General features: G+C 43.0%; 1 protein-coding gene across 5 annotated transcripts in view; it reads right to left on the bottom strand.

The window, feature by feature from the left end:
* LOC125458413 (netrin receptor UNC5C-like) overlaps nt 1-27,781 on the bottom strand; it is a 366,866-nt gene that overhangs the window by 114,035 nt on the left and 225,050 nt on the right. For all 5 annotated transcript variants that reach the window (XM_048543670.2, XM_048543678.2, XM_048543692.2 and 2 more), the window contains exon 2: nt 9,364-9,585. In XM_048543670.2, coding sequence (XP_048399627.1) covers nt 9,364-9,585 — 222 coding nt within the window. The remainder of the gene's footprint in view (nt 1-9,363; nt 9,586-27,781) is intronic.

Below are 27,781 nucleotides of genomic sequence, written 5' to 3'. Positions count from 1 at the left end.
GCTTTTCTCAGATGATGGAATCAAAGATAATTAGGAATGGATAGAAATGTGGAATTTGAAACATGCGTAGCCTGGCCATGATCTTATTGACTCATGGTACTGACTTGAAGTGCAGAATGTCTTCTTCTGTTCCTAATTTACCCTTCATATATTCAGTGATGAGATTTATGTTCTTGATAATCTATTCAATCTCTCTGGCTCTGAAAAGGAACAACTGAAGCTGTGGGATGATTTGTTTTCAGGGGTCTTTTTTAGAAGTTATTTTTGCTCAAAACAATCCTACTTTTTTTATAATCTTGTTGTCTTCCATCTTTACCCATTCTGCTTTTCCCTCACTTGATTTCTCTTTCTGTTCTGGGTTTGATTCTAAATGTCCTTATTTTCATTTCTCTCATTCCTACGTTTCCTTCCTAATGCTTAATTGTTGAGAGTCAGGGAAAGTGTTCGTTGGTCCAGCTATTTCTGAAGTTCCGCAATGCCATGTTGGACTGATCACACCATCATCTTTATTCTCAGAACAAGGAGTCATTTAGTTAAGACAGAGATGAGGAGGAATTTCCTCTCTTGGAGGGGATTGAATCTGTGACATTCTTTATGGCAGAAGGCTGTTGATGCTGGGTCATTCAGTATATTCAGGCTGAGACAGATAGATTTTTGATCAGTGAGGAAATGATGAATTATGGCGCAAAAGCATGAAAGTGGAGTTGAGAGTTGAGAGTTACGAGATCATCCACTGAATGGCAGAGCTGACTTGATGGGCTGAATGGCTTGCCTCTGCTGCTACGTTTTATAGCCTTACTTACAACATTTCAAGGCAACAGGAAATGCTTTGAGCCCAATGGTGTGTGAAAATTTCTAACTATTTAAGTGGACTAAGAGATGTCCAGCTGGAGGTGGACCATTATTTGTAATGTCATAACAACCACACTGGGATCACTACCCCAAATCTTTGATACCAGGAAATAGATCAAAAAATTGCAATGTGCCTCCCATTGAGGCTTACAGAATACATTATGAGGCATGCATGCATCAAAGTACAGTTTGCAGGCAGTAATCCAATCTTGGGCTTCAAATGGCAGCAAGAAACAGCTTTGCTGAAGCTTTAGCTCTGGTGGTTTGGGATGTTATCTGAACCCCTTCAATTAGATTTCAGGCTTGTAATTGCTCCAAGCTATTTGTTATACTTCATTAAATCTGTGTGTGGTGCTGTATGCTGTGCAGTGATCCTACAGCCCAAGTCGTTAAGTATTTTGTTGATGGGCATCATGGAGACAAAAGTCCATCCTTGATGAGCAGCACATGGAGCTATTCAAGGAGCTCTGCATATATAAAATGATATAAATTTGGATGCATGTGCATTTGAGCAGAAGTACAGCTGCCAACCCTCCAGGATTGTTGTGGACTCTCTGGTAATTGAAAATAACTCATTTCTGAGATCCTTCTGTGAGCAAAATGCAGGAGCAGCATTTAAAAAGGCACAGATTTGCTGTGAATTTTCATTGACCACTTTTGTACCTGAGGAGTGGAGTGGGGGAGACACGTTGTTTAATTGACTGTCAGGAGCCATTCAGTTGGCAGTTTACACACTGTTCTCATTCTGATTGGCTGTAGGGTGGCTGGGCAATGTCACAGTGGCCATGTTGGTGACCAATAGTTGGAGTCTGGGCCAGAAAAGCTGGAAGCAGAGGATCACATGGTGACTGCCATAAGTGAATTCAACCAGGAGTAGGCAACTCAAGGTCAATGACAGGGAGTGTTGTAATGGAATAGGCCTATGCCCCTGTTTGTTTATGGCCTTTGCTTTGGTGGGAGGGTGGGCAAGAGAACAGAAGAAAGATTCGTATTTTTGTCATACATTGCATGACCACTGGGTGTTTCAAAGTGTTTTATAGCCAATGAAAGCCTTTGAGAATAGTCACTGCTATCATGTAGTTCATACCGAAGCCAATTGGCACCCAGCAAGTTTCTACAGGCAGAAATGTCATAATGGCTAGATATTTTATACTTGTGATGTTGATTGAAGGATAAGTGATCAGGAAATTGACAATAGACAATAGAAAATAGACAATAGGTGCAGGAGTAGGCCATTCGGCCCTTCAAGCCAGCGCCACCATTCATTATGTTCATGGCTGATCATCCACAATCAGTATCCTGTTCCTGCCTTATCCCCATAACCCTTGATTCCTCTATCTTTAAGAGCTCTATCCATTGTGCTGACACCTCCTGTTCCATCGTTCAAAATAGTGCTATGCAAACTTTTACAACCACCCAAGCAGGCAGCCAACCACCCATCAGTGCAGCCCTCCCTCAGTATAGGCAGAATGGGGTCCATACTTGAGTACATTTGCAAATCAATTTGCACAAAAATCAGAACACAGTGCAGGACCACATAGACAAGCTATTTGTAAGTGTTAAAAATGCTTGTACGTAAGACCTTTAAAATTACACTCCCATATGAGATCACTTTCAGAAATATGAAAGCTTTGAGAAGCAAGGCATTTGTAAATCAGCGACTCGCTGATGCAATGGAATGCAATCATTTAAATGGAAGACTGGGGGCAAGTGGACAAACAGTGAGAAAGTCAATGGACTAGTTGTCTAGCAAGCCCAGATATGGGTCCTGGAAACAGGGGGTTCAGATCCCACTGCAGTGGAATTTAAATGTAACTAATAAATCTGGAATATAACATTAATTGCAGTAATGGTGCTGTGAAAAGATAATCAAATGTTCTTGTCCTTTAGGGATAGAAATCTATTGTCCTTAACCGGTCTGGCCTAAATCTGATTTGAGACCACAGAAAAATAGTTGATTCTTGACTGCCCTCTGAAATGGTCTAGCAAGCCACTCAGTTCAAGGGCAATTTGGAATTGTGCAACAAATGCTAAACTTGTCAGTGGCACCCACATCCTATAAAAAAGTAAAGAAACAAAAAGATCCAATGCATAAAATTAAATGTTGTGTAACATACATCAATATTCTGCCAGAGAATTATCATTTGCTAGTAATGGAAGCCTGGAACTGAGTCTAATAATTCTACCTGGTCCATTTGTACTTCAATATTTACTTTGACAGAAGGAAATAGTGGGCAGGATTGCATGTTATTCCTGACACAAGTAATGTCCTAAATGGCCCATTGTTCCAATTTATCAATATGAGCTCGACATTCGTCAGGTAGGAGTCAATATTGTGGTGAAACTATTCATGTCATTGTATTGACTGCCTCTCAAAATGAAAATGAGAGTTCCTTACTACTGGCGTGACTCAGGTTTTCAAGCTGGTAACTGCAGTCTAAAGGAAATAATGTAACGCAAATGTTGTAGGAAAACATATCAAGGACATCCTTCTTTTCCCATTTCCCAATTACCTGGGGAAGCTATGTGCTGGTTGATCACTCCATCATCTTCAGATGTGAACTGGTATTAGCCAAGTAGAGCAATGGTACTGTCCTTATCTCTGGGTTAGAAAATCCAGCTTCAATTACTGCCCTCCATGGCATTGAAATAGTTAGACAGATTCGTTAAAAATAATCTCTAAACTGGCCTTTTTCTACCAAGTTTACAGCCATCCAATGGAGTGAAGGCCGACAATAGGCTTTTTAAAGCAGGAACAAAAGCAAAGTTGCTGGAAAAGCTCAGCCGGTCCGGCAGCATCTGTGAAGGAGAAAACAGGGTTAACGTTTCGTAACTCTTCGTCAGAACAGTTCTGAGGAAGGGTCACCGGACCTGAAACGTTAACTGTGTTTTCTCCTTCACAGATGCTGCCGGACCGGCTGAGTTTTTCCAGCAACTTTGTTTTTGTTCCTGATTTACAGCGTCCGCAGTTCTTTTGGTTTCGATTTAGTTCTTTTAAAGTGATGTGCAAATGAAGCTAGGATGATATAAGAAAAAACTTTCTCACGCAGGGCAGCTGAGTGGCTTGGTGGTTAGCACTGTTACCTCACAACGCCAGCGACCTAGATTCAACCCCAGCCTTGGCTATTTTGTGGGGTTTGTACATTCTCCCTGTGTCTGTGTGGGTTTCCTCTGGGTGCTCCAGTTTCCTTCCACAGTCCAAAGGTGTGTGGATTAGGTGGATTGGCCGTGCTAAATTGTCCATGTAGTGTCTAGGGATATGCAGTCTAGGCAGACTGACCACGGGAAATGGGGGCTGCAGAGATTGGGCCGGGGAATGAGTCTGGGTGGGCTGCTGGGCAGAGGGCTAGTGCGGACTCGATGGGCTAAGTGGCCTGCTTCCGTACTGGAGGAATTCTACAATTCACGGTGAGTTGTTAACAAATGGAACTTCAGGGAATGTGATAGAGACAGATTCAAGAGGAAATAGGTTTCTTTTTTGGATAGTAATGGTGCGAAGGGATATAAGGAAAAGGCAGGTGAATGGCACTAAAAAATAGAGCCGATTCAGGCATGTTAGGCTGAATGGGCTCCTTCTGTAATGCAGTAATTTTGTGATTCCACACTGGCCGTGCCTGGACTGGGATTTGTTGACCCACACTTGGAGTGTCACTTGAAACCAAAGTCAAAACAGGGGAACATCCACTGTGCCTCTCTACTAGAATACTGCTAATAGTCTATGATGCCAACAATTCAAGTAGATGTAGAATGTTGTCACCCACAATCGAAAGGAAGCCATTTTAATTTGCTTTTAGAGCATGGACCAGACAGGGGTTACAAGCACCAAAGAGAGTGTGAGACAAATTCTTCATACAAAAGAATCCTTACGGTGTGGAAGCAGGCCATTGGGTCCATTGAGTCCCTACTCCTGCAACCCTGCATTTCCAAAGGCTAATCCACCTAACCTGCACATCTTTGAACTGTGGGAGGAAAGCAGAGCATAGAAGAAACCCACGCAGACAAGGGGAGAACATGCAAACGTCATACAGACACACAAGGGTGGAATTGAATGTAGATCTCTGGCGCTGTGAGGCATCAGTGTTAACCACTGAGGCACCGTGCCAACCCAAGGTTCTGTTCCTGAGAATGGTCATAAGTTGATTTGTACTTAAGTTGCAACACAGTACATCACAATGTATCTGTTTGTACATGTGAGCACATGTTCACATATTGGATCTTTAAAACTAAACATAATATGGGATCTTAGATAATAAAATGTGAGGCTGGATGAACACAGCAGGCCAAGCCGCATCTCAGGAGCCCAAAAGCTGATGTTTCGGGCCTAGACCCTTCATGTTCCTGCAACCTTCGGGTGGCATCGTTGTGCCTTTCATTGTTATAAATATCCCCTTTCTTCAAACTGTGTGGAAGTAAACATGTTGCTTGAGTTAGTTTCTGGTTGATATGATGAGAAAGGTACAGACAGACATCTTTCCTAAATCTTTGAGTGTTTCACTTACATTGGAAAAAATTTTGGAGCTGCTTATTTAGGATTCACAAATGAACCTTGGGGGCTGTCTAGGATGGGTTGAAGAGCTGAAAGTCAATGGTATTCGACAGCTGTGAGAGAGGATAGATAGTATAGAATGGGCTGAATGGTTAAAATTGTTGATGATACTTGACAAGCTGCATGGCCTTGGATGAGGTTATTAGGAACTGTAGAAGCTGGAGATTCTAAGATAACAAGGTGTGGAGCTGGATGAACACAACAGGCCAAGCAGCAGAGGAGCAGGAAGGCTGACATTTCAGAAATGAAGAGACCCGAAACGCCAGCCTTCCTGCTCCTCTGATGCAGCTTGGCCTGCTGTGTTCATCCAGCTCCACACCTTGTTATCTCTGACTTTGGATGAGTCTTGTTAATATTCCTTTATGAGCCGAAGAAGGCACCAGCAATGTGTTCTTCCTGTAGCTGTGTTTAGTTTTCTGTATCTGCTTTCCTTGTGTTGGCTGTTTGTTACACTGCATGAGAGAGAGAGAGCAAGAGAGAGAGAGAGAGAGAGAGAGAGAGAGAAAGAGCGAGAGAGAGAGAGAGAGAGAGAGTTTTGTTCCAAGTCATTGGACTTCAGCTCGGACTGGGATTGTAGACAGTGCCAGGAACAAAATTAAACCTCTAGAACAGCCATCAATTGAGGGGTCCCTGATGGTTCGAGGGGCACGAGACTTACTGCTTTACCTAGAAGGATGTGAGACGTGTTCTTTTTCCTTTTCTCTTCCACTTACTCTACCACTATAATCATTTATTATTCTTTTTTATCACTTAATAAACATCCATATTTAAGCAAATTGCTGTTGAACTAACCTTCTCTTAATTATATTTATCCAAATCAGAAAAGAACCACTTGGATACAAGCTGTGATCCAATATTGTGGCTTTAATGATCTCGACACTGGCTATGTGACCCTGACACTCCAGTGTAGCACTTGGTCAAGCTTTGATGAGATCTGAAGGTCTTTTACGAATTGCAAGGCTCTCCAAGGAATGTCAGTGTATCAGCAAGGGAAGCTTCTAGAACCATCTTTTCTTTACAATAAAAAAAACTCAGTGATCAAACCCAGGCTGATTCTGCTTTTATTTTGCATACTGTGCTGCAAACAAAGGCTTGTCAAACCCTCTGAGGTAATCCTGGAGTCTCCAGAAATTAAAACAACTAATCTCAAATGCACTGCTGTAAGAAAAGCCAGACCTCAGCTTCAGTATTGTGTAAGCTGTGGGTGCTACATTGTTGGAAAGATGTGAAGGCATTGGAGAGAATACAGGAGGGATTTACAAGAATGATTCCAGGAATGAGAAGCTTCGGTGATGGGGATAGATGGAAGAAATTGGCATGTTCTCCTTGGAGAGAAGGCGGCTGAGAGGGGATTTGATAGAGTTTTTCAAAATCATGAGTGGGTTGGACAGAGTACATGGGGCTAAGTTGCTTCCCCCAAAACACACAAGAGATAAAAAAAGAGAGCATATATTTAAAGGGATGCTCAAAAGGAAGCAAGTGTGATTTGTGAAAAAACAAACTTTTTCCACATGGAGAGTGGTTAAGGTATGGAATGCACTTTTAGAAAATGTGGTGGTGGCAGGCTCAACTGAGGCATGGTTTGTTGGGATTAGGGGAAAAGACATGAGATTGGCACTAGGGAATAGAACCAGAACAGGCAGAATGGGCCAAACAGCCTCCTTCTGCAGTTCTGTGATTCCATGAAAAAATCGTACGGCTATTAAAGAAATCATCTTTCTTTTTAAAGGAAGAAATGTTTTGTCCATTATTTTTTTAAAACGATCAAACTGTCTATCAGAGAAAAGTTAAGGCACATAGGAGATGTTTGGTCAGGTGACCCAAAGTTTAGTCAAAGAGGGAAGTTTTGAGGATTTAAAAGAGAAATGTGGAAAGATTTGTGGAGGAGAAATTCCAGAATTTTGGAGCTGGACAATTGAAGGACCAATCATGGGGCAGTTATAACAATGTGTTCACAAGAGGCCACATGTGAAGGGATGAGGGAAATGACACAAGGATAAGATCAGCAACAGCAACTTTGGCAAACTGAAACATCATTTCTTATAATATATGGGATCGGATTTACATGATTTTGATTTCCAGACTACAAACGGCAATCTTTTGACACACAACTTGAAAGTCGTGTGATCAAACATTTTGGAAATAGCAGATGTGGAATCATGTCAGATGTTGAAGCTCCCGATCCAAACAGATTGCCCATCAAAAGGAGAGATTCAGATTAGCTCAGACAGTTGAGCTGCTTTACCTTCACACATCCAAATCTGAGAATAGCTGCCGTCTGATGAAACATTATAACAATTAGCTCCGAGCTGTAATATTTCACAGGAGGGTGGGAAGGAGCAGTGGGCTGGCGGTAGGTCATTGCACTGGTGAAATGGAGATCTGAAGGAACCACAGGGTAACAGACTAACACCACGAGCATTAAAACTGCTAGCTCATGGTTTACTGGTGCAGAGGAGATTTACTGGGATGTTGCCTGGTATGGAGGGAAGGTCTTACGAGGAAAGGCTGAGGGACTTGAGGCTGTTTTCGTTAGAGAGAAGAAGGTTGAGAGGTGACTTAATTGAGACATATAAAATAATCAGAGGGTTAGATAGGGTGGATAGGGAGAGCCTTTTTCCCAGGATGGTGACGGCGAGCACGAGGGGGCATAGCTTTAAATTGAGGGGTGAAAGATATAGGACAGATGTCAGAGGTAGTTTCTTTACTCGGAGAGTAGTAAGGGAATGGAACGCTTTGCCTGCAACGGTAGTAGATTTGCCAACTTTAGGTACATTTAAGTCGTCATTGGATAAGCATGTGGACGTACATGGAATAGTGTAGGTTAGATGGGCTTGAGATCGGTATGACAGGTCGGCACAACATCGAGGGCCGAAGGGCCTGTACTGTGCTGTAATGTTCTATATTCTACTGACTCAAGGAATCTATTGATGGGCTTTTGGGTTTGGTGCTGTGAATCTCTCAAGGTTGGTTATAGATTGACCATCCCAAAGTGCAGGGGGATCATCAGGGAGGGCGTCAAGAATCTCGAGACTTACCATCGGGGAAAAGTGGAAATCAGGCAAAAAAAAGAAAGAAGAGCACGGCCAGACCACGCACCCACCCACCCCTTCCTGTGACAACTACCTGCTCCGAGTGTAACAGAGCCTGAGGTAGTTCTATCGATCTGTACAGCGAGCTAACAACACACCCTGAGAGGGGAAGTGAATCATTCTCATCTGCAAGGGATCCTCAATGATCATGATGAATGGTTACAGATTAGCAACAGGATTAGAGCATTGGATCCAACAAGTGTGAGAGCAGAACAAGTCAACACACCTTATCTCTCAAAAGGGAATACTTGGACGAGAGCCGGTTGTGGGCTTAAAGTTGTGATCGGGGTTTGATGGGGTGGAAGTAGAGAATCTTTTGATGCTTCCCAACATGGTGTGACCCTGATAGGATACACCAATCTACAGTTGTGTTGCAACACCAACAGAATGTCACCGACTCCAGGCTGGGCTGGCACTCATGTCTGAGTTGAGAAGTTGTAGATTTAAGACCCTTCCCAGGAGTTGAGGATAAAATCTAGACTGACGCACCTACTGAGGAACTGAGCAAGTGCTGCATTGTCACAGGTGTTGCTTCTCAGATCAGACTTTAAAATGAAGACCTGCCTGCCTTCTCTAGTGCGTTTGAAATAACCCCTGCTACTTCAAAGAAGAGTGTGGAAGTATCTTGGGTTTGCTTGGTCAGTAACATGACTAAAACAGATCTAACCGTCATTATCATGTAGCTGTTTGTAGGACCCTCTGTGTATAAACTTGGTCAGCTGCGTTTCCTATGCTACAATGGCTTCTTCTCAGCTGTAAAGTGCTCTGGGACATCTTGGAGTTCTGACAAGTGCTATATAAATGCAAGTTCATTCTTTCTTTTACAGAGTGGAAATGCCAACAATGGGTGATGATGACACAACAAAAACCCACCGGAGGTGTCGTCCACGTGCTCTCCTGTGGTATGCTCCTTCTGATGAACCCATTCGCTGTTGCACTTGAAGTAGATTTGAGTGGCAGGAGTAGCCTTGCAGTAAAGGTTCACTGGTTTATTCTTCACAATGTACGCATCCCTGGGTTCAATCAGGAAATGAGGCAGGGGTTCCGGAGGATCAGATGGGAAGAATTCGGGAAGTTCCCCAAAGATATCATCTTCTGTTGGGAACAAAAAAAGAAGCAAAGAGTCAATGGTATAGTACATTTTACAGCTCATTTCACCAGGCAGTATAAGTCCTGTACAACGAAAGATAAAATCCAGCTGCAATGATTTTATTCTGACAATAACGCATGGAATCATGTGCTACAGTACAGCAAGTGGCCATTCAGCCCACTGTACACGTACCTGCTCTTAATAGTGATCAATATGTTCCACTATTCTGTCCTGCCCTTGCAGCCTAAAAACCTCTGAAGAAGGGTCTAGACCCGAAGCGTCAGCTTTTGTGCACCTGAGATGCTGCTTGGCTTGCTGTGTTCATCCAGCTTCACACTTTGTTATCAAAGATTCCGCTGTTCTGGTGTTGCTATCAAATTCCACTTCCAGCAATGTTTCACACTGCGTATTATACATCATAACAAGATCATTAGACATAGGAGCAGATGTAGGCTATTCAGCCCATTGAGTCTGCTCTGCCATTCAATGAGATCATGGCTGATCTAAAATTCTCAACTCCACTTTCCTACGTTTTCCCCAGAACTCTGGATTCCCTTACTGATTAAAAATCTGTCTACCTCAGCCTTGAACATACTTAGCTACCCAGCTTCCATAGCCCCCTGTGGTAAAGAATAACAGATTCTCAAACCCCAGAAAAAAATTCCTCCTCACCTTTGTCTTAAATGCACGACCTTGAAGTCTTTTACAAGTTTATGCAAATCTGTGTCCCCTGGTTGCCAACCCTCATGTCAGTGCTCACAGTCCCTTACCTACTCTATCAAAATCCCTCACTTCTTGGCACCTCCACTAAATCATCCCTCAACCTTCCCAGTTTTGATGCTTGTAAATAGATAACTTGAGAGGAACTATCACATTTATCGCCCAAGGAACGACCTGCTGTCTCTCATCAGGATGAGAGAAAAAGCTCCCAAGCTCCCGCTGTTAATTTCCAATATTTACATCGTGTGTAAATTCAACGATTAAAACAAGCTCATGGTAAATCAGAACCCTTCCAGGCAGTAGTCAGATGTTCCTTAATCCCAGCATTAATCCTCCTTCTGTTCACTCACTGCTTTTTGGCTAAAACATGCAGGTAAACATTTCAAAATCATTCTACACCAGTAGTCTGTGCTTACCTTCAGACTGCCCCATAAACTGGATCACATTAGCAATGGTGCTTCAGCTAAAACAACCAGGTTTAACACAGTTACAAGAATAAATTATACACCAAGCAATGTGGCCGTGTCCTCGTGGGAACAGGCTCCCTGCCTCTGGAAGGTGTTCACATAAAATGGGTATCACTGAAAAGATGCCAGATTCTTAAAATGTCGAGTTCAACCAAACATCCTAAACTGCTGTCATTGGTTAATAGTATGGCAAGGTAAGTGTCTCAAGGTGCTTTAAGGTGAGCAGGGAAGCGTGGCATTTCATGGTTTCAAAGTGGACAGGATCACTCTGACCTCTTTCAGTTCCTCCATTAGTGGGTCATAGTGGTCAGTGAGGCCCACAGCATCTCCTCTTCAGCGGGTTCAATGGTTGAATGACATCATCTCCCCACGCCCATGGCTTGGCAAAGAGACTGAACTACTAGCACTTGAAAAACAATCCAAAATGAATCGAGAGAGAGAAGAGACAGAGACAGTCAAGCGTCTAAATTGACCACTGATTAAAATTACCATTGAAATGGCATTGCATGGGTTTCACCATTTTCAGATTTTGTGCCTTAGGAGTGACCTGAGCATGCTCAGTTCTGGAGTGACCCTGAAGCATGCTCTGTGTTGATGTAGCTCCGAACTATAGCTGTGAGATTTATTATTTTGAAGGATCAAAAGGTAAGGTGACTCATTTCGATTTTAAACTCCTGGTTCCCTCATACACTACAGTTGACACTTTGAACTAATACATAAAACCTAGCAATTTGCACTCAAAGTAGGACAGACCAACAGCAGGAAGGTCATTTGGGAGTAAGGTGGAGAAATCAATCCAGGGATAGCAAATCTTAAGACTTTATCATTGCCTGTTTGCTGTTGTTTTTGCTGTATTTTCTGTCATCATCCTACCTTGAGATTGGGATGAAGTCTACCCACTGAGCTGAAAACTAGAATTCTTCAATACTTTCATGAAGGTAACAGGACCAGGTACGTCTTGTGATGGAGTATCAACAATGTGCTTAAGTTTGACTCACTTTGTATCTCTGATCTGATGGGACAGCTGAAATGTATTGACTTAGAGGAGCACAGCTTTAGCCTCAGTGTGTGCTGCTCTGCCGTACTCAGTGAGCAATTTTCACCTGTCTCGTTCAGGAAGAACAAACAGTAGACCATTTGCAAGGTGCATGCATTTGAAATGGGCAGGTTAACAGTGGTCGCCTTGCTAGGTGCCCAAACCATGCCTGACATGATTTCCATGCAGGCATGTAAATAGCCAACTGCAGTACCTGAAATAGGCACAAAGTTACTTTGTATTCAAACTGGAGTCTTTTGTAATGGCGGACTGGGGCCCTGCAGTGGAGTTAGAGAATCCCAATGGCAGTTTTTGAGCACAACAGAGGATAAATGTTGCAAAGCAAACAGAAGAGGAACAAAAGGGTCTGAAGAAGGGCCTAGATCCGAAACGTTAGCCTTCCTGCTCCTCTGATGCTTGCTTGGCCTGCTGTGTTCATCCAGCTCTACACCTTGTTATCTCAGCTTCTCCAGCATCTGCAGTTCCTACTGTCTCAGGAACTGAAGGATGCCATTGAGTCCTTTGAAATTAGACTGTAATTCATTTAGATCTTTGCTCATCCATGCGCCTAAACTACAGGAGCCACCTTTGCATCCCTAACTCTTAATAACTAGCACTGACGAAGAGACATCCAGACTCGAAACATTAGCTTGCTCTCTCTCCAATGATGCTGCCTGGCCCACTGTGATCGCTAATATTTGTTGTTTTCAGTCACTCCTACTAACCTTGCCCAACTAACTTTACTTAAGGGCAATTTTACATGTTCAATTGACTCCAGCCGCAAACAATTTTTTGGGAGGCGAGTTAGTACCAGATTTCCATTCTCCTCAGTGTGAAGAGATTATTCTGACATCATTGTGGGACCTCAGCTGCAGCATTATGTGCATCACATTATAGGGAGAATGTGAACACATTGGAGAGAAAGCGTGCAGAAGCAAGAATGGTTCCACCGATGAGGAACGTCAGCGATGAGAACAGATTGAAGACATTGAGAATGTTGGCTTTGGACTGAGGAAGGCTGAGAGGATATCTGATCAAGGTCATCAAAAATCATGATCAGGTTGGCTGAAGTAGATAGGGAGAAACTGTTCCCTCAACCGCTTTCTGTAGCAGAGAATTTCACAGCTTCTCTGGGTGAAGAGATTTCTCCTCATCCCAGTTCAAAGTGACCTACCCAGTGTCCTTCCATAGCGATTGCTGGTTTTGAACTCCCTCGTATTCGGGAACATCCTTCTTGTGTATACCCTGCCTGGTCCTGTTAGAATTTTATAGGTTTCTATGAGATCTCCCCTCATCCTTCTGAACTCCAGTGAATAATAGTACTAACTGGTCCAGCCTCTCTTCATATATCAATTCTGTCAGCCCAGGCAGCAATCAAGTAACCACACAAGGAACTCAGTTACCTTCCTTGATTTGGGCTTAAGCATCCTCCATGACCCTATGAAAACCCACCCCCAACATGGGAGGAAGGAAGGAACCCATGCTAATGACAATCACCAGGAGAGTGGGGCTCAGCAAATTGTTAGAGTTGTGGGTTAACAAGTCCCCAAGTCCTGACGGAGATCAGATTAGGGTTTTCAAACAGATGGTCAGGGAATGAGACTCCCTCAAAGTTTTCCTACTACTGCACAAATCTGAGGTCCCTGCATAGAACTGGAAGTCAGTGAATCTGTAAGCTGTGTGTGGATCCTCTGGGTGGCCGTACTTGCTGCACTGATTTTAATTATTCAATATTCCCTAGATTTGGGGAAGGCAAAATTACATTCAGAAATTGTAAACATAAATCTTGCATCCAAAGAGAGAGTTTAGCAGGAAGCAGGAAACTTCAAACCAGTTACCTTAACATCCGCTGCAGGGAAGCTGCGAGAAGCAATTATTAAAGATAATATGACCAGGCCCTTAGAAACATACAATGTAATCAGGCAAAGTTAAAATGATTTTGTCAAAGGGAAAATCACATTTAGCAAATTTGCTAGTGTTAGTTGAAGAAGTAACATGTGCATTTGGATAAAGCAGCACTGATTGATGTACTGTATTTATGTATGCATTTGAATAAGTTGTGAAGGTGCCACATGAAAGGTTATGGGGTTATTGTGATAAACACAAATTCATTATATCGGAGAGAACATGCTGGTATTGGTGAAAGATTAGTTGGTCAACAGGAAACTGAGTCTGGACAAAAATGAGTCATTTGTCTAGTTGGCGAGATGTAACAAGTGGTGCGCCACCGGGATCAGTGCTGTGTGCTCAACTTTATGTAATTTATCTAAGTTACCTGAATGAAGTTTGAAATAACTGCATGGAGGCCGATATCCCATCACCAAGTCTGCCTTTACTTACATGAGCACAGTACATAGGCTCTGACCAGCCAGCTCAGAGCCAGTCCCTAGAATGAGGAGACTCTCTGAATCTCTTGCTTATATCTGTAAGCAGAGCTCCCTAATTGGCTCAGGTCAACCACCCCGATCAAGGATCTCATGGTCACTGAGATCCACCTGGCCTTCATTCCAATCACGACGAAGGGGCTGATGGTATGTTTGCAAGATGTTCTGATAACCCAAAGATAGGTGGGAAGGTAGGTTGTGATGAGGCTAAGAAGGAGGCTACAAAGGGATAAGTCTGTGGATAATCATGTCGCAAATGGAACGTAACAGGGGAAAATATGAAAATCTCAATTCCGGCAGAAAGAATAAAAGAGGAGCCTTTGTCTAATTGGTGAGAGAATAAAATGTAAGAGAAATCTGGGTGTCTTTGCGCATGAATTGCTAAAGGTTGGTCTGCAGTTACAGTGAGTAATTAGGAAAGCTCATGGATTTTAATTATTATTTTTTGGGGGGGTGGAATACCACATAACATCAGGTTATAATCTAACTGGTTTATTTGAAAATGCAAGTTTTTGGAGTTCAGCTCCTTCCTCAGGCATAGTGTGGAAGAGAGGCTATAAGACACACAAGCTATAAGCAGAAAGGTAACAACCCTAAAACTCACTGCATCTGGTTAAATCTTTAATCAGTTAGGAAGGAGACCACTGACTGAAATGCAAAATCTAGCTTCCTTTCCAGTCACTGTCCAGAGATAATTAAAAGGTTTTTACCAATGTATACAAGGTGTGACACCTCAGGTCCGACAATGCATTTTAGGTGTCGAGGTCATCTTGAAACCCATTGTGCAAGGAACCCCCAGCTTCTGTTGTGACGCCACAGATTTCCTACAGAAACCCAGCACCCACAAACTAGTCGAACTCACAACACTTTGTCACAATGGGTGTTTCAGTACTTTACACCAGTATCTCCCACAATGATAGCATCACCACAACAGCCTCTGTACTCAATACCAACGACTGCCAATTTCCAGATGCCATCCCACAACTCATCTGCTTCATCCTTGACCACAACATCTTCCCCTTCAACAACCAGTTCTTCATCCAGACACAGAACAGCCGCGGGGACCAGATTTGCTCCCCAATATGCCAACATTTTCATGCACAAGTTTGAGCAAGACTTCTTTGCTACGCAGGACCTCCTACCAATGCTATACATCAGATACAATGACAATGCTTTCTTCCTTTGGTCTCATGGCAAGGAATCAGTGAAACAACTACATTGGGATATCAACAAGTTTCATCCCACCATCAGTCTTACCATGGGCTATCTTTGGAATCAGTCTCATTCCCGGACACACGTATTTTCATCAAGGGCAGACACCTCGGTACCTCACTCTACTGCAAGCCTATAGATAATCTCACAAGGCTGCACTTCTCTAGCTTCCACCTTAAACATATTAAAAAAGCCATCCCCTACAGCTATGCCCTGTGCATACATAAGTTCTGTTCATATGGGGAGGAATGCGATGGACACCTGAAGGTGTTGAGAGATGTCTTCATAAGAGAGGGTATGATGCTCGACTCATTGATTGCCAATCCCATCATGCCACAGCAAGAAACCATAATTACCTCCTCAGAAGACAGACAACTAATAGGGTACCTTTCATCATCCAGTATGTCCTCAGAGTGAAGAAACGAAACCATATTCTTCGCAGCCTTCAATGACGATGAGCACCTCACTACAACCTTCCCCACGCCTCCACTTCTCATCTTCAAACTACAGCCAAGCCTTAAACAGACCGTTGTTCGCAACCAATTGCGCAGCCTTCAGGACATCATCGACCACACCACCACACACCACTGGCATAGCAACCTCTGCAAGACATGTCAGATCATCAACGCGGATGCTACCCTCACACACGGGAATGCCATCCACCACACAGACAGCAGATACTCATGTGACTTAGCCAACGGTGTTTATCTCATACACTGCAGGCAAGGATGCCCCGAGATTTGATATATTGGCAAGGCCATGCAGATGCTATGACAACGGATGGACGCCACGCAATAATCACCAGACAGGGGCGTTCCCTCCCAGTCGGGGAACACTTCATGGGTCAAGGATATTCAGCCTCTGTTCTTCAGGTAAGTATCCTCCAAGGTGGGCTTTGAAATACACAACAATGCAAAAATCACTGAGCAGATGCTGATGGCCAAGTTCCATACCTAAGAGAATGGCTTCAATAGTGATCTTGGGTTCATGTTGCACTACAGGTGACCCCACCAAACAGCACTCCCACACATTCTCTCACCCAAACACACCGACACACGCTCATACTTAACACAGGGTGCCTCTCACACACACCCACACAAAGGTGAGCACTCTCTCTCTCTCTCTCTCTCTCTCTCACACACGCACACACACACAAACTATTTCATCCAAAATGTTTGTGTAGTCGCAGATGCATTCTTTTTGGCTCAAAAACGCCTGACCCTAGATTAAAACAGACAGTTTCTAAGCAAGGCCTCACACCTGAAATGCATTAACTGACCTGAGATGTCACCTCTTGTATACATTGATAAAAACCTTTAAATTATCTCAGGACAATGGTTGGATAAGGAATCTGGATTTTGCATTTCAATCAATGGTCTCCTTCCTAACTGATTAAAGACTCAACAAGAGACAGCCAGTTTTAGGGTTGTTAGCTTTCTGCTTATAAATTCTGTGTCTTATATCCTCTCTCCCACACTGTGCCTGAGGAAGGAGCTGAGCACTAAAAGCTTGTGTTTTCAAATAAACCCATTGGGCTATAGCCTGGTGTTTTGTGACTTCTGACCTTATCCACCACCAGCACCTCCACATTATTTTGAGGGAAATCAATACAAAAGCTGCAAGGATATGCTTCATTTATAGAGGACATACAGAGCCACATCCATAGCACTCAGTATTGGCTTCATCATTTAAGGAAGGAAACAAGCACATTGGTAATATTTGAGGAAAGATTTATTGGACTATTATCCAAAATGGGGTCTTGTTTTAAAAGAAATGATTGGGCAAGCTCAGCTTGTATCCACTGGAGTTTCTAAGAGGGAGGGCAAACTTGATTGACACCTGGAAGATCCTGAGGGGTCTTGACAAGGGTGGATGTGGAAATGATGTTTCCTTTGATGGAAGAGCACAGAACTAGGGGTTACTATTTAAATAGAAGTAGCCATCCAATTAAACCAGAAATGTTGAGAATTACCTCTTCACAAAGGTCCCAAGTCATCAAAATTTTCTTATTCTAAATATAGTGTAAGGAAAGTCTTTGAATATTTTTAAAGCTGAGTGAGTTAGATTCTTTATAAGTAAGAGGGCGTAATGTTCTCAGGGATATGCAGGAACCCGAGTAATCAGATCAGTCATAGAATCCCTACAGTGTGGAAACAGGCCCTTTGGCCCAACAAGTCCACACCAAACCTCACAGCATGCCACCTAGACCCATTCCCCTATAACCCACCTCATCTACACATCCCTGAACACTATGGAATTTAGCATGGCCAATCCACCTACCCTGCGCATCTTTGGATTGTGGGAGGGAACCCACACAAACACAAGGAGAATGTGCAAACTCTGCAGATAGAGTCACCCGAGGCTGGAATTGAACCCAGGTCCCTGGCGCTGTGAGGCAGCAGTGCAAACCACCATGCCACCCTATGACATTGCTGAAAGCAGAGCAGGTTCAAGGAGCCAAGTGGCATATTCAGGCACCTAATAGATTTGCTCATAGGGATACCACTTGCTTTATCCTGCTAGTCCCAATTCTTGGAGGTGTTTGCAGCAATATTTAAGAATCAAGTCCTCCCTCTCTCCCATTAGGGTATTTACATTTAAAAATATGGAGTCACAAGAGTGATACAAGTAAGGCACAGACTCAGGCTTGGAATCATGTCCATGTGACAGGTTCCTGGCCCCAATTTGAAAATCCATCCCACGTTCCCCACGTGCACGCCCTCGACCCCCAACCCCCCACTGCCGACTCCTTTTCTCTCTACTTTCATGTCTTGTGTTGAGACCACTGGTACTGTCTGCTCCCTTCTTGTTTTGCAGTTGAACTTCACTTGGATGCCTGTTGGAAGAATCTAAATAGTTCTGTTTTTCTTTCAAATGTTATTGCTAATCCATCAATAGAAGATCAAAAGAAAATGGAGAAATAAAAGACAGGAAACGGAATAATTTCAGCTATTACCAAAGTGATAAAGTTGCTAGGTAACAGGACACTCCGTCACTCAGGCAATCAGTGTTATGCACTGAGCAATCCGATAGCTCCAGCCTCTATGCTACTTGATTTACCAGCATGCTGAGGACTATCGGATTGCTTCGGAGCGGAAACATGAGATGAACATGCCAATCTGATGCTGTTCACTGATCTGATAATCAATACAGTGTTCTGAGACAGATCACCCACGGGAGGTGAGCCAGCCTCGGACTCTCAAATAGGGCAGCACAAAAACCACCCCTCACTCCCCCCTTTGATGCCCCTCTGCATAAAAACATAGCAAATAGAAGCAGGAGTAGGCCATTCAGCCTTTGAGCCTGCTCCAAGACTCAATAGGATCATGGCTTGTTCTAGCTTTCTCCCCATACCTTTTGACCCTTTCATCCCCAAGATCTATACCCAACACCTTGAGAATATAGAATGCTTTGGCTGCAACTGCTTTCTGTTGGAGAAAATTCCAGAGGCTCATCGTTCTCTGATCTACCCTGTCTCCTTAAACTGTAACCCTTGATTCTGAGGTGTAGAGCTGGATGAACACATCAGGCCAGGCAGCATCATGGGAGCAGGAAGGCTGATGGTTCGGGTCTAGACCCTTCTTCATTTTCTGAAGGAGGGCCAAGGCCCGAAATGTCAACTTTCCAGCTCCCATGATGCTGCTTGGCCTGCTGTGTTCATCCAGCTCTACACCTTGTTATCTCAGATTCTACAGCATCTGCAGTTCCTATTACCCCTGATTCTGAACTCCCTGGTCACTGGGAACATACTTTCTGTGTTTACCCTGTCTAATCCTGTTAGAACTTTTGGTTTCTATGAGATCCCCTTGTTCTTCTAAACTCTAACTATTCAAAACTCTATGCAGCTGACACTGCTAATCACACACTACTGAGTCAATGCAGTGAGATAAAGACATTATTGATCATTCCCAGGTCACTGCACAATGAAGCTCACATTGTCTTGCTGACAGTGACACTCATTAACCTACAATAATTTATCCATCATCCTCTGCATGGATATTAGGGTTCACCAACTATATCCCTGATATATCCCTGCAAGCTTCATCACACGACTTCCAGGTCCCCACAGGCTCTCAAGCATTCACTCCACACATTACCCTTTCCACACTTCTAAACTAATCATCAAAGAAAATTGGAAAAATTAATGTAACTTTTTTCATGCGGCCTTGTGATTCAGTTTTCTCTCCCGAGTTGCTCTCCATGGAGTCCAGGGGGCCTACTTGGAATTTGTAGCCAGGTTGAACGGTCTGAATCTGTGCCATAGGCCACTCATGATTCCAGGACAAGCCTGCAGGGTTGGCAACCCCGCTTATTGCAGATGTCTCTCTAGGTTTTCTGAATGAAGTTGCAGCATGAAGTTATGTCATTTGGTTCATGCAAATGTGTTGTCTCAGAATCTGTGGGGGAACAGACTTATCACATTGTAACTTCATCCCAAGAAAGTGTTGTTCTACAGACCCCTTATAACAGAACCAATAGGAGAAGTTCAGAATAGGCAACACCCTGCTGTGTAATTCCTTCTGTTTCTTCCCACTGCCTCCAGAAGTTCCCCCAGAGGCTTAGACTTCAGTTCATATTTCTGTTTTCATTGCCAGACTGATTGAAGTGCTAATTGCTGCTTCTACAGCACAGTGGCCAGCACTGTGGGACAGATTTCATACCAACTGACAAAGGAATAATGAATATGGTCTAGAACGCTTGCAATAATATGGATTTCAACAGCAGAATAACAGACCCATGAATATAAATGTTTAAATGTATATCCACACAATTAGAGTCTGCTCATTGAGCACTATAGAATTCTGATGTATATTCATTGGTGAAATTAAATGAACACAACTAGTAGTGATTGGAACCAGGTGGACCTTATTGACTAGAAGGTCATTGATTGGTCCAGTTTAACAATTCCAAACAAGAAAATCCTGGCTGACCAATATAAACAGTGGATTTAGAATGTCCTCAGGTCAAGGGGTTGACTCTGAGCTGGCTGGATATAACCAGTGTACTGTGTATGAGTTAATAAGGGGGTGACTGGGAGACAGGATTCTAGCCTCTGTGCAGTTATTTCACAATTCAACTTAGTTTAGGAACTCAATGTACATTTACATAATGCATAGTTACATTATAAAACAGTGTGATGCTGAGCCATGTGAGAAGCCATTCAGTCAGATGATGAATGCTTGGTCAGATAGCTAAGTTTTAAGAAATGACTCAAAGAATTCTCTGACATTATATCTTAAAAAGAAGACTTACAATGTCAAGTGGATAACCAGGTACAATCCATAAAACTGTTTAATATAAAACTAATCAAAACACAAAATGTCATCTTGGTAGTTATCTGTCAGTCACCTGTCAGAGTCACTTTCTAAATGAGGAAAGTGTGGTCAAGAGACAGAGCTGTGTTGGAAATGAATTCCAGATTTTAGGAATTTAAGCAATTGAAATTATTATAATAGTGATGATACGGCCTATATCTTAGATATAACGCTGGCACCAATCTTCATCCTGATCTAGATGAGCTTTCTAATAGTTTTTGGCAAAGGGTAAAACAAATAAATCAGCAAGCTAATAGTGGTCTGTGTCATCAACGTTTCTTTCTCAGATAATGGGAACTGCAGATTTTTCTGATGAAGGGTCTAGGCGTGAAACATCAACTTTTGTGCTCCTACGATGCTGCCTGGCCTGCTGTGTTCATCCAGCTTCACACTTTGTTACCAATGTTTCTATCTCCCTGGTTTACCATTATCTGACCATTTGTCTGCCTTACTATTTTTGCTCCTTTGGGCCATTATTTCATTCAATCCTACAATCAGTGCTGAAGAAGGCTTACTGGATCTGAAATGTTAACTCTGCTTTTATCTCCACAGAAGCTGTCAGACCTGCTGAGTTTCTCCAGCAATTCCTATTTTTGTTTGAAGATACAATTATCTTTGGAACAAGGTAAGGTTAATTATATCCAAGTAGCTACAAACAGATTACATAATATTGATGGTAACATGAATGGAAGGGAACATGACTGTCTCCAACCACAAATGTCCAGAACTTCCCAATTCTCGACCCAGTATTATACGTAGGTGTGTGTAGGTTTTAGCTGAGCTAGATTAACACTTTCTTAGCCATTACATAATGCAATGGAAGTCACAGTCACTGATGGCAAAGTGGTTATGACCCAGGTTCGATTCCATCCTCGGGCAACTTGTGTGTGGAGTTTGCACGTTCTCTTTGTGTCTGTGTGGGTTTTCTCTGGGTGCTCCAGTTTCCTCCCATAGTCCAGAGAGTGTCGGTTAAGGTGGATTGGCCATGCTAAATTGTCCCATAGTGTCCAGGAATGTGCAGGCTAGATGGGTTAGGCATAGGATATTCAGGGTGGGGGTTGCTAGGTCAGTTCAGAAACAAAATATCATACTACCCTGCAATAATCCAACAGCCTCTGCTAGATATTGTAGGTAAATGGATGATAGCCAAGGACAGGTAGTGTGCTGATTGGTTGGCAATTAGTCTAATTGGCAGGGGTGTTGCCATGGGGACAATGTATTAATTAGGTGATGACTGACAGATAACTACCAAGCTTTTGATGGCCTGGTGTTATTCTGGCAAATCTGCATAACATCTTCCCCTTCTGAGGCCAACGGATCCTTCCTGGGATGCAGTGCCCACTGCTGAAGGCTCCTGGTGAGGTCTGACCAAGGTTCAGCATTGCTATGGCATTATGGTGAGCCTGGTCCCATGGAGAAAACAGTCCGCCAACAAGCTCCACCAGAGAAAAGATGGGGGAAGTGACAACTGCTTTAACAATTCACAACCAATGTCTGAAATTCATTTTTTTTCATCCAAATTCAAGTTAATCATTACTTCCACATTTAATAACTGGAAATCTGACAGTTCATTCACCAATTGAATCATGTAGACTGCAGAGGACTCATTTGCAAACAATATTTCCTCACCACATTTAAGAATGTCAATCAATCATAATGGATCTTAAATAGAAAGCCTTAATCTTTCGAGATGGGATTCATCTTGCAATTTAGCTGTATGGGTGGGGACTAGTCTTGTTTGCAATCACTGGTGAAAAACAGTCAAATTAAATTCTGATCGTTCATAAATCATTCAGAATGTCATTGACAATACAGAGATACAGAGTTAACAATTTTAGCTCTCCAGTGCTGTTGGATGTCTGAATGCAAATTTTAATCCCCAAATGCTGGAATTATTTACATCAGCAAAATAAAAGATGTTGCTCTGTAACTGATAACCCCTCTACTTTAGAATGTACTACGTACCCTTTCAATCTGAACTCAGGGCAATTCCGGCTTTGTTAGCTAACCCGCTCCCAAATATTCAACTATCTAATTTAATGACTTACCTTAAAATAATTGGCAAAAAAAAGGGAGACAGATAAAGAGTTTTTGTTTTACGCAGTGAGCTGCAGTGCTCTGGAGCATGCTGCCTGGAGGGGCGGTGGAAGTAATTTGAATCATAACCTTCAAATGAGAAATTGTACATATCCTGGCAAAAGCAGAATTTGCAGGTCTATGTGGAATGTGAAGAGGATTGGGACTAATTGGAGAAGTTGTTCAAGGAGACAGCACGTGTAGGGGTGACCACCTTCTCAGAAGCTTCCCTTTACATCGTGCTATCTACAAATGTAAAAAAAAAACTTGCTTTCATGTTTTTCCACAACAAAACAACCCAGTGAGCATAAGCTGCTAACCCAAAGCTTAGTTATAGCTTTGAGGCATTGATAACCTTTGATTTCATTGACATTTATGATTCAACAAATGCCAGTATAAATTATTTTCCCCATAAACCCTGAGCAATGATAGTGAATTATACGAGATATTTTTGCATGGCTTGTAAACGGGCAGTGATGAAACACTGCATTGCCCATCAAGGTAACTAATTCAGAGCAAACTGTTATCTTCACACCAGTTGGTCTGGCATTCATAAACTCACTGAAATTATAAAAATAAGAATGGTGCTTAATTCCACAATGAATGTTCGGGTTGGACTGTGGGGCTCCATGAGGTCCTTGCCATCATTGACTAGCCTAGAGCCATTCAACCAGGTAAGGCTTTTGATGTATTTCACCCGACGAAGGAGCAGTGCCTTGAAAGCTTGTGATTTTAAGTAAACCTGTCACACTATAACATGGTGTCAGAGATAATGGGAACTGCAGATGCTGGAGAATCCGAGATAACAATGTGTGGAGCTGGATGAACACAGCAGGCCAAGCAGCATCTCAGGAGCACAAAAGCTTTTGTGCTCCTAAGATGCTGCTTGGCCTGCTGTGTTCATCCAGCTCCACATTTTGTTATCACACTATAACATGGTGTCATGTAACTTCTGACTTTGTCCACCCCTCTCCCACAGGGGGTCCTCTACACCTTTGACGCATTGGGCTGTGGAAGGCTGGAAAAGTCTCTAGCCTCACCTCGACCTCTTCGACAACAATGTATTTTCACATACATTTATTTCCAAGACTTTATAATATCTGCTTCACAGTCATGGCCCAGGCTTTCTACCTCTTTCTTTAACTTTCACCAGTGAGTCAAGTGGACTAGACAATCAACCATATCCTGGTGGTACTGTTAAATTCTATTTTGTGGTATGTCTTTCAAAAGATGAACGTGTTCCTGTGTACATCACTGGATGAGAAATGATGTGTGCATCATGTGATCCATTTTCACTTCAGTGTATGCAGCTGAATGGTCAACAGCTATTCAATGTTTCCAAACTCGTCAACAATGTAAGACTGCTGATCTCATTCCTAAGAATTCATAAGTGATTCTTTAATGTTCTATCCAATCTCTCATATGCAATTAGTGTCTTGTGTTTAACATTGCAAATCAGTTCAAGCACTTATAAGAGATAAAGACCAGAGACCATAAAATGTAGGTGTAGAATTTGCTGCACCAATCAATGAAATCATGGCTGATTTAATCACCTTCAAAACCAGTTTCCTGTATTTTTCTATCACTCTGGGTTCCCTCACTGATTAACAACACCTCTATTTCCCTGTGAATATTTCTAATACTGCAGCCTTGATCGGCAAATAATTCCACAGATTCTCTATTCTCAAAGAAGAAATTTGTCCTCCTCTATGTCTTAAGTATGTAATCCCTTCTTCTGAGATTATTCCTTCTGGTTTTAGACTCTCCCATAAGGGGAAACAACCATTCCTCATTTACCCTGTCAAGCGCCTAAGAATCTTGTATGTTTCAATCGGTTCATCTCTCATTCTTCTAAATTCAAATGAGTACCGCACCAAATTATTCGACTCTCCTCATAAGACCATCACTCCTTACCTGGTGAACATTCTCTGCACTGCCTCCAACGTTCGTCTATCTTTCCTTAGATTAGGAGCCCAAGACTCTACACAGTATTCCAGGTGTGAATGACATTTTGGTATAGGAGTTGGATCACACTCCTGCCTTGGAGGTAGAAAGATGGATTTTGCTTCAAGTACAAGAGTCAAGAGTCACATTGATTTCCCAAAACAAATTTTTTTTTTTCTTTTTTGAAACTTTTCTCAGAATCCCTACACAGTGTGGGGTCAAGCCATTCTGCCCATTGAGTCTACACCAACCCTCCAAACAGCATCCCATCCAGTCTCTGTAACACTCACCGTGCGTGGCTAGCCTGCACACGAGAGACAATTCAGCATGGCCAACCCAGCAATCTGCACATCTCTGGACCATGGAGAGAAAGCCGATCACCCCGAGGAAACCCCTACAGAACATGTACACTTCACACCAACAGTCACCTGAGGGTGGAACCTGGTCTCTGGCCCCGTAAGGCAACAGTGCTAACAACTGAGCCCCTGCGTTGTCCTTTTGGTACTGTTTTTCCTGACAATAATCATAGTGACAGGAATCAACACAAAATAAATCGAAAGCGAGGTTCCTTTTGTAATTAATGAGACTTCCAGGTAAAAAGAACCCATTCGGTTTCCTAAAACTACTGGTATGTAATTAAGTACATCACCCATTTCCATCACTAGTGTTTGGTGCAGTTTAAGCAGGTGGAATAGAGAGAAAAAGTACTAGAAATCTCACAGCATATGTTCTTTTACATATAAAGCTGAATAGTTAGCACATTCATATTGCACCCGCAGTAGTTAGTTCAATAGAAAAGCTCTTTCAAATAGCTGCTACAGTGCATTGGGATGAATAGCTTTCTTCGGTGATGTATCAGAGAGTGAATTACAGAAGGAGGGATAGTCAGATGCAAAGAGAGAAACTGTGGAATTTACCCATACTTTTGTTTAGGTTTGATGCGCTGCCCATACTGGGAATGTGGCTCATTGTATCACCCTCAGATCTGTTCGTCAAGAGGGGGTGAACATGGGTCAGGTTTCTCTGCAAATCACAGGCCTCATTGCTGGTCACTTGAATCTGCCAACCAATCAGAGGCTGGCAGCTTCTGGATCCTAAAATCTACCAGTCTGGGCCTAATCTTCAGGGAGTCTGGTGGTGAGAAGATAGGTTGCTTTGTATATACTTCTCATTTGGTAGGGATTGTAGTGTGTTATAGGTTTGAGGGCGTCAGAGGCGAGAATGAGGGATCAGCTTTCAGAAGTCAACACTTTGCCCTCGTCTCCCCTCTCAATCTCCCCAGACTATGGCAATTGAAACACCACCCCCTCCAAAACCCAGTCAACATGTCATTGTTGGGGCTTGGGGAATTGGAACATTGAAGGCCCAATCCTCAATTGACCACTCAATGTTTTCAACTGGTGGCACCAGGGACCCTTTCTGCCAAAGACTAATTGGCAAGGTGGTGAAAAAGGGTGACCTTGCCTCCACGGCAAACGTGCCCAGTAATTTCCATAAGCTACCTCCTCCAGAGACAGGAAGAGTCACGCCCGATGTCTTTGCAACTTTGGAGAAGAGTCACGGGATTGTGGCAGGATGGCTTGTGATGCGCGTAGCAGCCACAGTGCTTCCAGCAAACAGAACTGAGGTAATCTCCAATCTCCAGCTGTGTTTGGAGTCTAGAGAACATGGAGATGGCCCTGGGTGTGAAGGATTGCCCAAGTCAGAGTTGGCTTTGAGCCAAAACCATGCAGTAGTCTGTACCCAATACATTGGCAGACATTGACAGCGGTGAGAACAGGCTGGTGGGCGAGTTGAGCAGGAGATGGGGTGGGGGAGGGACTGAGGGAGTTTGAGAGAGATGCAGTGGAGGCACATGGGAAGAAATCAGTGTCTGGAAGCAGCTAAACATTAGAAAAGAACTTCAAGGGATGAGGTGAGGGAAAAGTGGAGGTGAATCGTCTTACAATAGAATGTAGCGTAGGACAAACTCATTTTTTTTCCATGTTATTTTGCTATAAACGGGATGTGTAGTGGTTCAGTGTGTAATCTATATTTGTACTTCATCAGCAAGCATGACTCACACTCCACTTTGAAAGTATGAAGTCATCCTCACAAGCAAAATATAAATAGATGGTTCACACATTACCCTTCACAAAACCTTGTTTCATATATTTTTCTCAGCTATATTACAACTAAATGTGACAAATGTCTGCCCTGACAAAGTATTTTAGATTCATAGAAATAACAGGAGACAGCCATTTGGTCGATTGTACTCTACTTTAATACTGCTCGCCCCTCCCTGACCTTACTTCACCCTCAAATTCCTGAAAATGTTTCCTTTTTAAAGTATTCACTTTTGAAAGATCCTACTCAGTCTGCTTCCAGCCGCTTGTCAGATCAGAACAATTCTCACTTCCCATTAGTTATTTGTTTTAAGCCTCCACCCTCTGGTTCCTCATCCTCCTGGAATGGGCTGCAATTGCCCCTCTCTGAGCCCACTGTCTCCCCACTGGCGCTGCTGCACCTGATGGCCTTTGACCTCCCACCGAGAAGACTGCCCCCTTCTGGATTGCTTTGCTTGCCACGAAGGGGATGGTCTATGTGATGGCAGCAAACCCTCATCACTCTCAGAGGCCACTGGAAGCCAACGCGTCGCCAACCTTCTTCATATCTCCATCTCCAAACCCACCGAAGCCCTGGGAATATTCCCCATTTCTACCTCTCTCTTCAGATACCGCCTGACCCATTGAGTAGTTCTAGCATTTTCTGTTTTGTTTCCTGAGAACTCCAATGACTGCAATATTTTTGGCATTACTCTATTTCCATCAATTTCTTGTCAATGAGACTGGACTTTATCATTAGATGAAGTAGCTGGATGGTTCATCTGCCTGTTATTGAAAGACAAGTGAATGCATGTTGCAGCCGGCAGGGGAGTAGGACACTCCAGTCAGAGTTCACCCACTCTCCTCCTCCTTTCTCTTCTCTTTTACATAAGAACATATAAGAACATAAGAACTCGGAGCAGGAGTAAACCATTCAGCCCTTCGAGTCTTCTCCGCCATTCA

The sequence above is a fragment of the Stegostoma tigrinum genome, chromosome 1, assembly GCF_030684315.1.
Source record: "Stegostoma tigrinum isolate sSteTig4 chromosome 1, sSteTig4.hap1, whole genome shotgun sequence".
In the NCBI taxonomy this organism is placed as follows: Eukaryota; Metazoa; Chordata; class Chondrichthyes; order Orectolobiformes; family Stegostomatidae; genus Stegostoma; species Stegostoma tigrinum.
This window is presented reverse-complemented; position numbering and strand designations above follow the sequence as displayed.